The sequence below is a fragment of the Thalassophryne amazonica genome, chromosome 5 (genome assembly GCF_902500255.1).
Source record: "Thalassophryne amazonica chromosome 5, fThaAma1.1, whole genome shotgun sequence".
NCBI classification, from domain to species: Eukaryota; Metazoa; Chordata; class Actinopteri; order Batrachoidiformes; family Batrachoididae; genus Thalassophryne; species Thalassophryne amazonica.
The window spans coordinates 51,174,555-51,189,434 of NC_047107.1; the positions used below are offsets into that span (position 1 = coordinate 51,174,555).

The 14,880-nt window shown below is 40.8% G+C and overlaps 1 protein-coding gene and 1 non-coding gene across 2 annotated transcripts in view; both read right to left on the reverse strand.

The window, feature by feature from the left end:
* LOC117510473 (junction-mediating and -regulatory protein-like) overlaps positions 1 to 14,880 on the reverse strand; it is a 133,026-nt gene that overhangs the window by 64,272 nt on the left and 53,874 nt on the right. The window contains exon 3 of the mRNA XM_034170196.1: positions 4,764 to 4,914. Within this exon, the coding sequence (XP_034026087.1) occupies positions 4,764 to 4,914 (151 nt within the window). The remainder of the gene's footprint in view (positions 1 to 4,763; positions 4,915 to 14,880) is intronic.
* Positions 10,524 to 10,595, reverse strand: trnaq-cug. The gene has a single exon. It is a non-coding gene; the product is annotated as a tRNA-Gln (tRNA).

Consider the following 14,880-nt stretch of genomic DNA (forward strand, 5'->3'; position numbering starts at 1 on the left):
ATAAAGAGGTATTGCCAGCTGACAGAATCAAAGGCTTTTTCTGCATCTAGACTTAGGATTAAGGCCTTTATCTTATGTTGTTTAATGTGGTCCATAATGTGCAGGGTGCGTCTTATGTTGTCTTGTGTGAGTCGTGCGTGTATAAAACCTGTCTGATCACTGTGAATTAGGGTGGGCAGCATTTTTTCCATTCTTTGGGCCATTATCGATGTGTATATGCGGTAATCAACATTGAGTATCGAAATTGGTTTGTACGATCCACATTCAAATTTGTCTTTTCCCTCTTTATGTATAAGGGTAATAATGGCCTCTTTCCAAGACGGTGGGGTCTCTGCTTTTCTCAGTGCCCAGTTACATGCTGTTAGCAATATAGGCATAAGTTCTACCTTAAATGTCTTGTACCATTCAGTTGTAAACCCATCACTACCTGGTGATTTATTGCTTTTTAATCTGTTTATTGCGTCTTGTAGTTCTTTTGGGGTTATTTCTGTACTTAGAGTTTTGTTGTGTTCCTCTGTCATAACTGGTAGGTCTAGAGTTTCTAGAAATGAGTCAATCTGATGTCCTTGAGTCTCTGTTGTTCTGGAATAAAGCCGCTTGTAGAATGATTCAAAGGCTGCTTCGATCTGTTCTTGTTTGCTTTCAACGCAATTTTTTTGTGGGTGTCAAATTTTATATATCATATTGTTTGCATATTGCTTTTTTAGTTTCCAAGCCAGTAATTTTGTGAATTTAGGACCATTTTCATAAAATCTTTGTCTAGTAAAGAGCATTTTCTTCTCAATTTCCTGTGTATACATTAGATTAATTTCATTTTTAACTTTTTTATTTTTTGCAGTGTATGTGAATCTTGATTTAGTGCATGGTAGCTTTCCAATTGTTTTAATTGTTTTTGTAGATCAAGCAGTTTTCCTTGGCATAATTTCTTTTTGAGCGAGGACATAGCCATGATCTTGCCCCGTAGAACAGCCTTTGCTGCATCCCATATCATAAGTGGTGCGGTTTCTCCATTGACATTTTCCTTTATGTACATTTGAATTTCATTTGTCATTTGCTTCTTGAACAGTGGGTCATTGAGGAGACTGGAGTTAAACCGCCATGTTGTATTCCTTCTGCAACTTTCCAGGTTGAGGGTGAGGTATATTGGGGCATGATCACTTAGGTCCATTGTGCCAATTTCTGAGTCTACAATCCTTGACTTGTCTCAGGCTAATATGATGAAGTAATCAATTCTGGTATATACTGAATGGGCGGTGGAATAATGTGTGTATTGTCTAGCAGAGGGGAACATTTCTCTCCATATGTCAATTAATCCTACTTCATTCATCAATTCTTTAAATTTCTTACTTATTGCTTTAGAGGCACATGAGGGGTTTGATACATCTAGCTTTGGTTGCAGATGTAGGTTTAAGTCTCCCCCTCATATTAAAACCCCATCTGACTGACTCACTATCCTATCAAAGATTTTTTTGTAGAACAAAAAATTACTTCCAGGGGGGGGCGTATATATTCAGTAGAGTGACATCTGTCCCTTCTAATATACCTCTAACCAAGATAAAACTGCCTTCATCTTTCTGAACATAGGTCTGTTGAAAGGCCAGTTTGTTGGAAAGTAGAATAGCAACACCTCTCTTGTGCTTAGCTTTATATGATGAAAAGAAAAGGTTTGAGAAGCCCATTTTCCTTAATTTCTTATGTTCTGCATCATTTAAGTGCGTTTCTTGTAGATATACAATTTGTGCCTTCTCTTTTTTAATTTTCGACAGTATCTTACTACGTTTCACTGCATTTAATATTCCATTCACATTGAAGGAAACAAATTTCAGTTTTTGATTAGCCATTTCCTTTTTTTATGTGAGGTCAAAGTATCATAACTATATGCTACAGGATTTCCCTCTGGTGAAATATTGAAGAGCACGCAAGTGAATACATAACTAAAGCAGCTATTAATGTTGAACAAGCTGAACAAATACAAAACATTAGCTTCAAAAAAGGGAATTTGTTGAGTGATCCCTTAAATGGCCAGAATATCTCTGGCTTTGGAGGGGAAGCCTCTTTAAACACCTGCAGGTAGAGCGCCCTCCCTGGGGGTTTAAGCCATAAAATGTCCATTGCCTTTAGATGGTTGTTGTCAGCCTCAGTTGTCAGATTTTAGTATCTATTTATTTTGAGGAGATGGGGGGGGGGGGGGGGGGGACATGTCTGAGACCTGTCTATCTACTGCTATTGAGGAGAGTATAGTCTTTCTCCAGGTTAAGAATATACTATTATTTATCGCTGGCCTTTGCTCTTGATCAATTTTGTTTTAAAATTTGAGCTGGGTAGAACCAATGTTTCAGATTTTTTTTTTCTGTCTCTTTCTTTCTTTTCCTTTCAATCATTTGAACTATTTTAAGTAGAAGTTTGTCGTCTGAAGATCTGCAGCTTTTCTGATGCCGGTGCTCCGTGGTGAACCTCCGGTGTGCACCACTCGCCCTCCTCTTGCTGTGTGCCAGGAGTTCTGGTTCAGTTCTCGAGTGGATCTTCTGGTGGGGGGATAGCTTTGACTGTCGCTCGTGGCTTCGTTGATCGTGTGGTAGAGTCGTGTCCCATCTTCATAGAAGACCCGCAGTTTGGCAGGATACGGTGTCTGGAAGCGAATTTTCCTCACTTTTAACATTAGTTTCACCTCATTGTATTCCTTCCTCTTATTCAGGACGGCTGAAGGGTAGTCGTGATCAAAGTATGTTCTCTGGTCGTCCAGGTGAATTTCCTTCTTTTCCCAGGCTCTGCGAAGGACTTCTTCTTTTGCTTTATATCCGTGAAATTTAATTACAATCGATTGAGGTCTGTCTGTAGCGGCGGGTTTCGTGGCCAGCGCTCTGTGTGCTCTTTCAATGTGTAGTTCAGTGGTCGGGGGAAAATCCAGCTTTTCTCGGAGAAGCGTCTCAATAAAAGTTATCGAGTTTCCCTCTTTTTCTTCTGGTACATTGTACAGTCTGATATTCTCCCTTCTTGTTCTTCCCTCCTGATTGATTAGCTTCTCTTCATGTTGTCGCTGAATCTTTAATCTTTATCTTTAATGTTTCTTATCACTTCCTCGACTGTTAGCAGCCTAGCTTCGGCACTGTCAATGCGCTCTTCCGCTTCTTCAATCCTCTGGCTTGTTTTGTTAATCTCGTCTTTTATATCGTCCAATTGCTGACCGTTCTCTTTTCGGAACTCTAGTATTTCTTGTAGAATCTGTTCCATATTCACCTTTGGTCTTTCGGTGCTTCTCTGCCATCCGCCGTCTTTAGCATTAGCACCTGCTTCTGTAGCTTGTCTTTCCTCCTCGTTTTCACTGAACTCCGCTGTTTTTTTACTTTTTGTCCTCATCTCCATTGTTACGGCGCTATCCAATTGTTTTGGTATGTTCTTGTGGCTATTCTCTAGTTAGCAGGGCGTTTTAGTATTTTGGTCGGAGGAGACCGTGTTTTACTCTGTCATCTCCGTGGTGGCGGAAACCGGAACCCCCTAAATCATTTTCTAATCCTTTTTTTTTTCAGAACTTTTAGTCATTTCCCCACATCATTTATATTACATATAATACACACTTATGAAAGCTCACGTCACAATTTATTATTAATTTTTTTTATTCATTTAACTTTTATTTAACCAGCTGATACTCCTTTGTTAGCTTGTCGCTGCACCTGAAAGCTGCACAAAACAGCATTTTCTGATCACTTTAAACCAAGTTTAAGTCAGCAAATAATCTATTTCTGACGACGCAGAATAAAGCTAAAGATGGAGGCTGCTGGCAACAGCTCACAGGCTGCATCCACCATCCAGTGGATTAAATAGAAATCGATTGAGTAAACACCATGGAAGAAGAGAGGGTGTGCTTGAATTTATTCACAGGCACATTTCAAGGAGCAATGCATTTCCCGAGCGCGCCAACCCTGTAATGAAAATAAAAGTTTCAAAACAAAGGTTTTGAAAATTGTTCCACACAATTTTCATAATAAACGATGCACATCATCGTGCCATGTGCAAGCCATATCCGAAAGCTGAGGTCCATCTGACAAACACTCAGAGAGACATCCAAGCCACAAACTCGTACAAAGGTTTCTGTAACAATGGCCTAATCAGAGGATCACCCCTCTGAATCTGGTCTGCTTGAGGTTTCTTCCTCAATATCATTAGAGGGATTTTTACCTTACCACTGTCATCTGTGTGCTTGCTCTAGGGGGGTTGGTAAGATTAGAACTTGCTTGTGTGAAGTGCCTTGAGGCAGCTTTGTTGTGTTTTGGCACTATATAAATCAAATAAATTCAATTGAAATTGAATTAACACCTCAAAAACAGGTTTGCAGTTTAGAATTTGGCATTCTACCTTAAATGTGTAGACGGAATATAACCAACCAGTCATGAAATGGGATGAATCTTTTGTTCAGTAATGGAGCAGAGCAGGACATCTACTGGACACATTTGGACATTGCACCTGAAGTCACAATTTGATTTTGAAAGATGATGAAAGTGGTGCGAGGAAAAAAAAAAATGCTGTGATAAACAGAGATGCACCGCAGAATGAATGTGTTTGATCGATAGCATGTCCTTGTGTCCTCTTATAACTGTCAAAGTCCAAAGCATGCCCATCTGTTTGGCCTCATAAAAACCAAATTACATTAGCCTTGATGTCAGAACCACACTCAGGTCACACTCTGACCACTGTGTTTATGTAATTCACAGTCATTCCTCTGCTGTTTTAATGGCTTATTAGGTGACTGGGATAACATACTGCACCTTTCTGAGCTCTAGCAGTGATCTCAAAGTATTTGACAGTAAACTCCTGGATGCTGAGGACGGCTTCCTGAGCCTTCTTCTGCCAGTCAGTGTCCTCCTTTTTTAGAGCTTCGATCCGCCGTGGGCCAAGGTAGTCGTTATCCATGGAGATCTGTACAGCAAGGACACATTTAGAGGGACACCATCACCCAAAGCATTGTGAAAAGCAACAACAACATCAAGAAGAAATACTACAGGACACTGTACATGTGATAATTACGTATACACATTTAAATATATACTGCCTTAAATATACTGTCATTTCTAGACTATACACTAATTTGTTTGTTTTTATTTTTATTATTTGTTTGGTCTTGCAAAGCAACTTGTATGTCAAAAAATACTGCATTATTATCAACAGTGACAAGGTGGCACCATTTACGGTACTGTGCCAAAGTTTTAGGTATCCCAGAGTTATAACAGAAGTAACATTTGATGCACCTCCCAGAATTTGGATTCGGATCCAGAGTCACCGACTGAATGGTTCCCCCCTAAAAATCGGTCCGCCTTTTGCATCTGCACGAGTCATCCGCGGCGGTTCATGGATTAAAACCTCGTTTCTGCTTCAAATTGCACTGCAGTCACATCTCTCACAGTGACAGATAACTAAAGCTTTTGTACAACAATCAGTTCCACATAAATTCAGCATTATTTCATCATAAAAGGCAGCGGAAGCGATCAGAGTGCCGCGGCTAAAGGAGCTGTTAGCTGAGACATTCACTACGCATCGGTCATTTCAAAGCGTCACGGAATTTCTCTAAGTTTCTGCTTAAAACGGCTTCATTTCGACTTAAAACTGACTTTAGAATGATTTAAGAGGTTTTACCTTCATCATCTCATGGTTAATGATCACCTTAATCCATTTGATTGCTTTGGGTGAAGAGACTCTGTCTCAGACGTGCTGCTGTAGTCTGAAATGACGCATGTGTAGATGCAAAAGGCAGACCGATTTTTAGGGGCAGACCCTTCGGTCTACAACACCGGATCACCTCCAAAATTCAGAGGAGTCTCCCATGGCCTAATATCTATATATGGTGCAAATATGATGAGAATCCATGAAGTAGTTTTGACATAATCCATCAAAGCGTATATAAAGTGAAATCTTGATCCAGAATCTGGATCCAGATACAGAACACCTCCAAAATTCAGATGAGTCTTCCATGCCCTAATATCTATCTATGGTGCAATTTGTGGTGAGAATCATGAAGTAGTTTTGACATAATCCTTCAAAGCGTATATAAAGTGAAATCTTGATGAAGAATCGGATCCAGATACAAATCACCTCCAAAATTCAGTGAAGACTTTCATGCCATAATATCTATCTGTAGTGCAAATTTGGTGAGGAATCCGTGAAGTAGTTTGATGTAATATTTCAAAGCATATATAAAGTGAAATCTGATCAGATCACCTCCAAAATGTAATGGTGTCTTCCATGGCCTCATATGTATCTGTGTTGAAAATTTCATCAAATGAATGAAGTAGTTTTGACGTAATCTTTCAAAGCGTATATAAAGTGAAATCTAGATCCAGAATCCGGATCCGGATCTAGTTCACCTCCAAAATTTAAATTTTTTTTTTCCATCGCCTAACAAAATGCTCACCACAGATAGATCTGTGGTGAGCATTTTTTTCAAAATCCATGCAGTAGTTTTGATGTAATCCTACTAACAGACAAATAAAACACAGGTGATTTTATTACATCCTGGCGGACGTAATAATAATAATAATTCATTGTAAGCATACCACACAAGAATACCACACAAACACGTTGCAAATAATCATGCAATATTACAACGACTGTAAAATACAAATACTCATACTTTAAGTCACGTTGTTTTAAAATAGTTTTGAAATTCCATAATCTTAATAAAATAATAGTAATAATAATAATCATAATAATAATAACAAATATAACGCAATTGCTAAATACACTCGGCCGTTATGAGCATAACAATAGGAAACAGAATGTGACCTTTTGACCTGTTAAACTAGGTTCAAGCTTTGACATCTCTGAACTTGTCCAAGGTCTGTTGTCCCAAGAATTCTCCCTGTGAATTTGAAGACCCTGGCAGTAATAGGACTGGACTTATGCTATATTTGGCCATCTTTTTGACCTGGGTACAAATTCACTGTACGTGTACTGGCCAGTCGAATTCCACACAAACAGCTGCAAATAATCAGCAATATTAAAATGATGTCAAACCATCATAGTTCAAGTCGTGTTGTTCTAAAATAGTTTTTAAGGTCCTGCGACTATAATCTGGTGCAACTTTATACTTATATATATATATACATACATACATACACACTTTATATACTATACTTTATACTACTTATATAAAAAAAAAATCACAGGTAAATAGAACCCAGTTTTCTTATGGATTATAATTAATACCATCACTCATTTACAGTGTATCTGGAAAGTACTTCACAGCACTTCACTTTTTTCACAATTCAGGTTACAGCCTTATTCCAAATGGATGATCTTTAGTTTCTTCCTTAAAGTTTTACAAACAATACCCCATAATGACAACGTGAAAAAGTTTTTTTTGTTTGTTTGTTTTAGATTTTTGCAAATTTATTCAAATAGAAAAAAAAGTAATCACATGTACATAAGTATTCACAGCCTTTGCAATTAAGCTCAAAATTGAAAAATTGAGCTCAGGTATCAGCTCAGGTTCCACTGATCATTCTTGAGGTCTAAAGCTTAATTAGAGTCCACCTGGGGCAAATTCAGTTGATTGGACATGATTTGGAAAGGCACTGTGTAGGGCTGCAACAAACAAACATCAATTAATCTGATGGGGTTTCGACATGATTAATCGATTAATCGGATTAGCGGGGAATTTTTTTAAAAATGTGCCAGGGAAACAATTTTTCTCTCCTTTCATCACTTTATTTAACAACAGAACATTATTTGAAAACTTAAAATACTTGAAAATCAATCATTTGTCAAATGTCCCTGGTGATGAAATATAAATAATAAAGAATAAAACAGTTAATAATAAAGAACAAAAATAATTATTTCAAATGGCACTGCTTTATCAAAGGGCTGAGTTGCCATAAAACAACACTGAAGCATATAAATGTTATAAAATATATGGTGAAAAAAGAGGTATTTTTATTGCTGCAAATGAGCAATTAGCATAACCAGTTAACCATGAAACCTAAATCAAAAACTGTAGCCTGACTCATTATATATGTGCAACATTCTCTGTATAACTTGTCATTTCACAATGACACACTGACTCATCCCACATTTTCTCTCTCTCTCTTTCTCAGCAAACTTTGGAAACAGGAAGGCTTTCAACTCTAAAATAAGCCTATAAATTAATTCTGGAGCTCGGTTTATGTGAAGACTTGATGGAGTTTTTTTTCCGCTGCAGCGCCGCTCGGCTCTCTGTAAATAAATAATATATATAAATATATATAAATAAATAAATAAAATGCCACTTGTCTGGTCGGACAACGATTTTAGAGCTATTACTTGTCTGATCACATTTTACACTTGTCCCGGACAATCGGACAAGCGTTAATGTCGATGGTCGGACTTGACAACATTAATAAAAACTGTTGGTGCTGTTACTGTTTTCTTTTTCTTTCACTCTGCCCCTCACCTCACTGCTCTGGGAGACGCTCAGACAGCCTGAGCCTGACTAGCTTCATATCACTGCCTGACTTGTCATACTGAGACGTACGACTGCTTAAACAAAAATACAGATTTGTTAACTTGCCCAGACACTGAGCTCTCCCCTTCCTCGTTGATGACTCCGACATGCTTTCGTTTGAGATGCATCATTACCGTCGTACTCCCGTGCCATGCGAGGTCCGGCTTGCAAATGTTGCAGTTAACAAACATCTTGCGTTAACGTAAAGTGCTCCCACACTTTTGAGTCTTGACTTTCTTCTGTCTACTTGCTTTCTGCCATATTCTAAGTGTGTATGTTGGGAAAGTGTAGGTAACGGGACCACAACAGGGGGCGCAAATGAACGGACAATGGAGTAGGTCAAATAACAACCCTTTACTGTTTGTGAATGTGCACAACAAATACAACAGATTACAACATGGACAAAAGTCAATTCACAAAGATGTCGTGTGGGCAGGCTCGAAGATAGGAGACGCCTGTCCAAAGCAAGAACCGGAACCACACGATTTCCTCCGCCACCAGACCCCAGGAATACTGGAACCCGCCAAGTCCCGAACTCCCAGGTGGCCACTGCCTCCGCGTGTCGGACCTGGTACTGCTGGCGAGGAACAAAAAGCAATTAAATGAGGGCGCGTTTGCACCCAGAATATCGTATAGCAGGAATGCTACCTCCACCTCTTGTTGGAAAAGTAGTCCACTACTAACAACGCACAAGTCACAAAAATACTGTCAAAACAGTCGGCCTGAGGTACGTTACCTTCCAGGTAGAACGATATCTCGGCAAAGAGGTGGAGATGACGTCTTGCTGATATACCGATGCTGATCCGATGAGTGGTGACAGCTGTCATAGGTGATGAGTGTCAGCTGTCACCCCGGCTACTCCTGTGAGGCGGCAGCGCCCTCTGGTGCCTGGAGCCCGCACTCCAGGCAGGGTGCCCTCTGGTGGTGGTGGGCCAGCAGTACCTCCTCTTCAGCGGCCCACACAACAGTGTAGTTCTTCTACGAAACAGCGTCTCATCTGCTCTGTGCACTGGTCGCTTCTGGCACCATAATCGCTCGACACAACGCATCGATGACGCAATGTGTTGCCAACGCCTGTCGTAATCGAATTTTATCGATTTCAACGATTCGTTGTTGCAGCCCTAGCACTGTGTGCCTTTCCAAATCATGACAGAGTGTGTCAGAGCACAAACCAAGCATGAAGTCAAACGAATTGTCTTTAGTCCTCTGAGACAGGATTGTCTCAAGACACAAATCTGGGGAAAGGTAGAGAAACATTTCTGCTGCTTTGAAGGTCCCAGTGAGCACAGTGGCCTCCATCATTCGCAAATGCAAGAAGTTGAAATCCACCAGGACTGAACTGAATATTGAAGCCTCTGACCAATGTGGAAAACACCCATTGTGAGATCAAGGCCTGTCACCGGTCAAGCTGCTTCTGAGAAAAATGATCCATGGCCTTCCACTGGGCTTAAAACATGACTGCTGCGGCCCCTTGGTGATTTCAAAGGTCAGCCATGACAGTCCTGCCTCCCAGACATTTGTGGGAGGTTACCTGTAGGTGGCCAAAAGGTGGACTGCTGGGAGGGCCACCTGCATGCTTAGGTTGGTGCCTGGGAGATTGTTGTAATTTGGCAAATTGTTGGTGAGACTCACTTGGCTACATAGCATGCTTCAAGGTCTGTTGGGTCTCCAATTATAGTCATACATTTAATCAATCACATTTCTAAAAGTTAAAGAATAGACAGGGTCCACTGAAATTTGGAATTAATTAATTCAGAGTCCTAACCACTACACAATGACACTCCCAATATATGGCAAATTGTCATACTTAATGTGTACTTTTTCTCTGATACATTTCATCAGTCTCAGAGAACATTTCTAAAGGTTATGAAAAGTACAGGTTCCACTGAGATTTGAACTCAGATTGCTGGAGTCAAAGTCCAGAGTACTAACATTACACCATGGAACCACTGATATTTGGCAACTCGTCAGACTTATTGCGTAGTTTTTCCTCCAGTAGTGGCCTTAAATTTAATCAATTTCAGAAAACATTTCAAAAGGTTATGAAATGCACAGGTTCCACTGAGATTCAAACTCAGATCACTGGAATCAGAGTCCAGAGTGCTAACTATTACACCATGGAACCTCTGATGTTGCAGAAATGGTCAGGCTTATCGTGCAGTTTTTCTCCAATCAAGGTCATCATGGTCCACTGAAATCTGAACTCCTAAGACGACACCATGAAACTCCCAACATTTGGAAAAAGCTCAGAGTTAATGTGTAGTTTTTCCTCCAATAGTGGCCATAAATTTAATCAATTTCAGAGAACAGTACTGAAAGTTATAAAAATCAAGATGTTCCAGTGAGATTTGAACTCAGAGTACAGAGGGCTAATAATAACACATTCAAAACAGTGATATGTCGCAAACTGTCAGCCTTTTTGTGTAGTTTTTCTCCAATAGTGGTCATAAATTTAATAAACTTCAGAGAACATTTATAAAAGTTACAAATCTACAGGTTCCCCTGAGATTTAAAGACCTTCTTCTATAACTGTGACCCCTCACTCTGTCATGCTGTGTTTCTTTTTGTTGCTTCCTCCAACAATGTTTTTTGTTTGTCTTTTTTGTTTGTTTGTTTTTGGGGTTTTTTGCTGGCTCTGTCATAAAGCCCTCATTGCCTTGTTCATACAGCCACTACCTCACCGGTGTGGCGACAGGAGAGCGTGTACGTGTTGTTGTAATGCCATAAAGCAATTTGTGTTCCTTGCGAGACCCGAGACTCGTTCACATGACTCTGGATCAGTTTCTCTGAAGTTGTCAATGCTGGTTTTTTTGCTATGACACCCCTGGTGGGGGAGAGACAGAGCCCCCCATTCCCCCAAAACAAGTCATTTAACCATTACAGTTACTCTCAATCTGTAAAATGAAGGTCAAAAAAATTACTTACGAGGTCTGTTACAAAAGTATCGGACCTTTTTATTTTTTTCAAAAACCATATGGATTTGAATCACGTGTGATAGCATCAGCCAAGCTTGAACCTTCTTGCGCATGCCTGAGTTTTTTCACGCCTGTCGGTTGCGTCATTCGTCTGTGAGCAGGTTTTGTGTAAGCACTGGTCCACCCCTCTCGTCGGATTTTTATTGCGAATAAATGTCTGAACGATTTGGAGCTTTGCTGCATCAATTTTTTCCAGAAACTGTGAGAGACCTCCAGGTGGTAACCATTCGGAAAATTCAAATGGCTTTTAGGGACGATTTTATGGGGATTACACAGATTAAGGAGTGCTCCAGCCGGTTTAAAGACCGCCCACAGCTGCTGAGAGCGCACCGCGCTCAGAGCGCCGATCGACAGGCTCAAACCCGCTGAAACAACCAGATCATTTCCAACGTGAAGGCTTTGTTGATCCGGGACGTCGTCTGACTTACACAAAAATGGCAGGAGGACGTGGACATCAGTACTTTTTGGCACATTCCACTGTTACAGGAGTTTTTTTCATGGAAAGAATGCGGAGGATTGGCCACCATGCCGCTCATGGCGCGCACAGAACCACCTTCGTGTTGGTCTCACAGGACGGCTTTGAGATGGCTTTCAGACGGCTGTTGTGGGTTTTTCAGTCGTGTGACTAACCGAGAAATTGTGGATGAGCCTGGACATGCCAGAACATGTCCTGTGAGGCTTCATCATGGCTTGCTTTGCGCCATGCGGCTCCGCACGTCTGTCTCATGTGCCGAAAAAGTGATGATGTCCACGTCTTCCGCAATTCCTGTGCTAGTCAGAGGACGTCCCGGATAAAACACAGCATCCAGTTTGGAAATGAACGGCACATTCCACTGTTACAGGAGTTTTTGTCATGGAAAGAGGAGTTCCGCATGGCGCAAAGTAACGCCGTGATGAAGCCTCACAGGACATGTTGGGACATGTTCAGGCTCATCCACAATTTCTCGGTTAGTCACATGACTGAAAACCCACCGACAGCCGTCTGAAAGCCATCTCAAAGCCGTCCTGTGAGACCAACACGGAGGTGGTTTTGTGCCGTGCCATGAGCGGCACGGTGGCGCATCCGTCTGCTTTTCTTTCCATGAAAAAAACTCCTGTAACAGTGGAATGTGCTGAAAAAGTACTGATGTCCATGTCTCCTGCCATTTTTGTGTAAGTCAGACGACGTCCCGGATCAACAAAGCTTTCACGTTGGAAATGATCTGGTTGTTTCCGCGGGGTTGAAGCCTGTCGATCGGCGCTCAGAGCGCGGAGCGCTCTCAGCAGCTGTGGGCTGTCTTTAAACCGGCTGGAGCACTCCTTAATCTGTGTAATCCCCATAAAATCGTCCCTCAAAGCCATTTGAATTTTCCGAATGGTGTCCACCTGGAGGTCTCTCACAGTTTCTGGAAAAAATTGATGCAGCAAAGCTCCAAATCATTCAGACATTTATTCGCAATAAAAATCCGACGAGAGGGGTGGACCACTGCTCACACAAAGCCTGCTCACAGGCGAATGACGCAACCGACAGGCGTAAAAAAACTCACGCATGCACACGAAGGTTCAAGCTTGGCTGATACAATCACACGTGATTCAAATCCATATGGTTTTTGAAAAAAATAAAAAGGTCGGATACTTTTCTAACACCTCGTATCTCTCCTTTAGGAGGAGTCATATTTACAAGTCAGGGACAGATTGACAGTATATAGCCAACAGACTGACATCCAATATATCCGCCACCCCCACCACCAATTTCAATTTAATTTAATTTCAATTCATTAATTTATATAGCGCCAACTCACGACAAAGTTGCCCCAAGGCACTTCACACAATTCATAACAACACAAATTAATCTAAAATCAAAATTAAAAGCAAGAAAAGCACAGTAAAAAGGTAAAACACAAGAATAAAAGGAAATTACAAAGCAAACACAAACAAATTAAATTAATGATAAGACAGTCTAAAAAAGTGGGTCTTCAGTCTTGATTTAAAAGTATCCACTGTGTCAGACTGCTGAATAACAGCAGGTAGATCATTCCAAAGAGTCGGACCACGGTAGGAGAAGGCTCTATACCCCACAGACTTCTTGTTCATCCTCGGAACACACAGAAGCCCTGCACCCTGCGAACACAAGGGCCTCGCAGGTATGTAAGGCTTAACCAAGTCCACCAGGTAGGAAGGTGCAAGTCCATGAACAGTTTTATAAACGAACAATAAAACTTTAAAATCCGATCTGGTAGAAACCGGTAGCCAATGAAGGGATGCCAGAATGGGAGTAATGTGGTCAAACCTTCAACTTTGTGTCAAAAGTCTGGTAGCAGCATTCTGTACCAAATGAAGTCCTCAAATGCTAGACTGCGGCAGGCCAGAAAATGAAACATTACAATAATCCAATCTGGAAGAAATAAACGCATGTATAAAAGTCTCAGCATCAGCCATAGACAGGATGGGACGAATCCTCGCCACATTTCACAGATGAAAGAAGGCAGTCCTCGTAATGTCTCTAATGTGAGGACCAAAAGACAATGTAGGATCGAAAAGTACTCCAAGATTCCTCACTTTGTCCGTATGATGCACAACACACAAACCAAAATTAAGCGCCAACTGGTCAAAATGATGCCGATGTTTGGCTGGACCAAGATCCATCATTTCAGTCTTATCAGAATTCAAGAGTAGGAAATTACTAGACAACCAACTTCTCACAGATATAAGGCAATCTTCCAAGGCTTTTATATGGGCAAGATTACCAGCAGTTACCGGCATGTACAATTGAGTATCATCAGCATAACAATGAAAGGCAATCCCGTAATGCCGCAGAATATGCCCAAGAGGCGCTATATAAAGTGAGAAAAGCAAGGGGCCTAACACAGACCCCTGTGGAACCCCAAATTTCATTTTACCAAGACCAGAAGTAGTGTTATTATACACAACACAATAAGAACGACTGGACAAGTATGACGTCAGACAAGCAAGAACACTTCCAGTAATCCCAAAGTAATTTTCCAGCCTATCAAGTAAAACACGATGATCCACAGTATCAAATGCAGCACTAAGATCCAAGAGCACTAAAACCATTGTGGTGTCCGAATCCATTGCACACAGAAAATCATTCACCACTCTGGTAAGTGATGTCTCTGTGGAGTGATGTTTTCTGAAAGTAGACTGAAGTGCCTCAAAAAGATCATTCTCGGTAAGATGGTCTACAAGCTGCTGTGAGACCACTTTTTCCAGAATTTTAGAACAGAAAGACAGAATTGATATCGGGCTGTAATTACTCAATACACCAGGGTCAAGACCAGATTCTTAAGCAATGGTTTAATCACTGCAGATTTAAAACACCCAGGACAGAACCAGAGCTTAATGAAAGATTAACAATTTCCAACACAGTAGGCCCAAGAACGGGCCACAGGTCCTTAAACAATTTTGGTGATATAGGCTCAAACAGGCAGGTTGTGG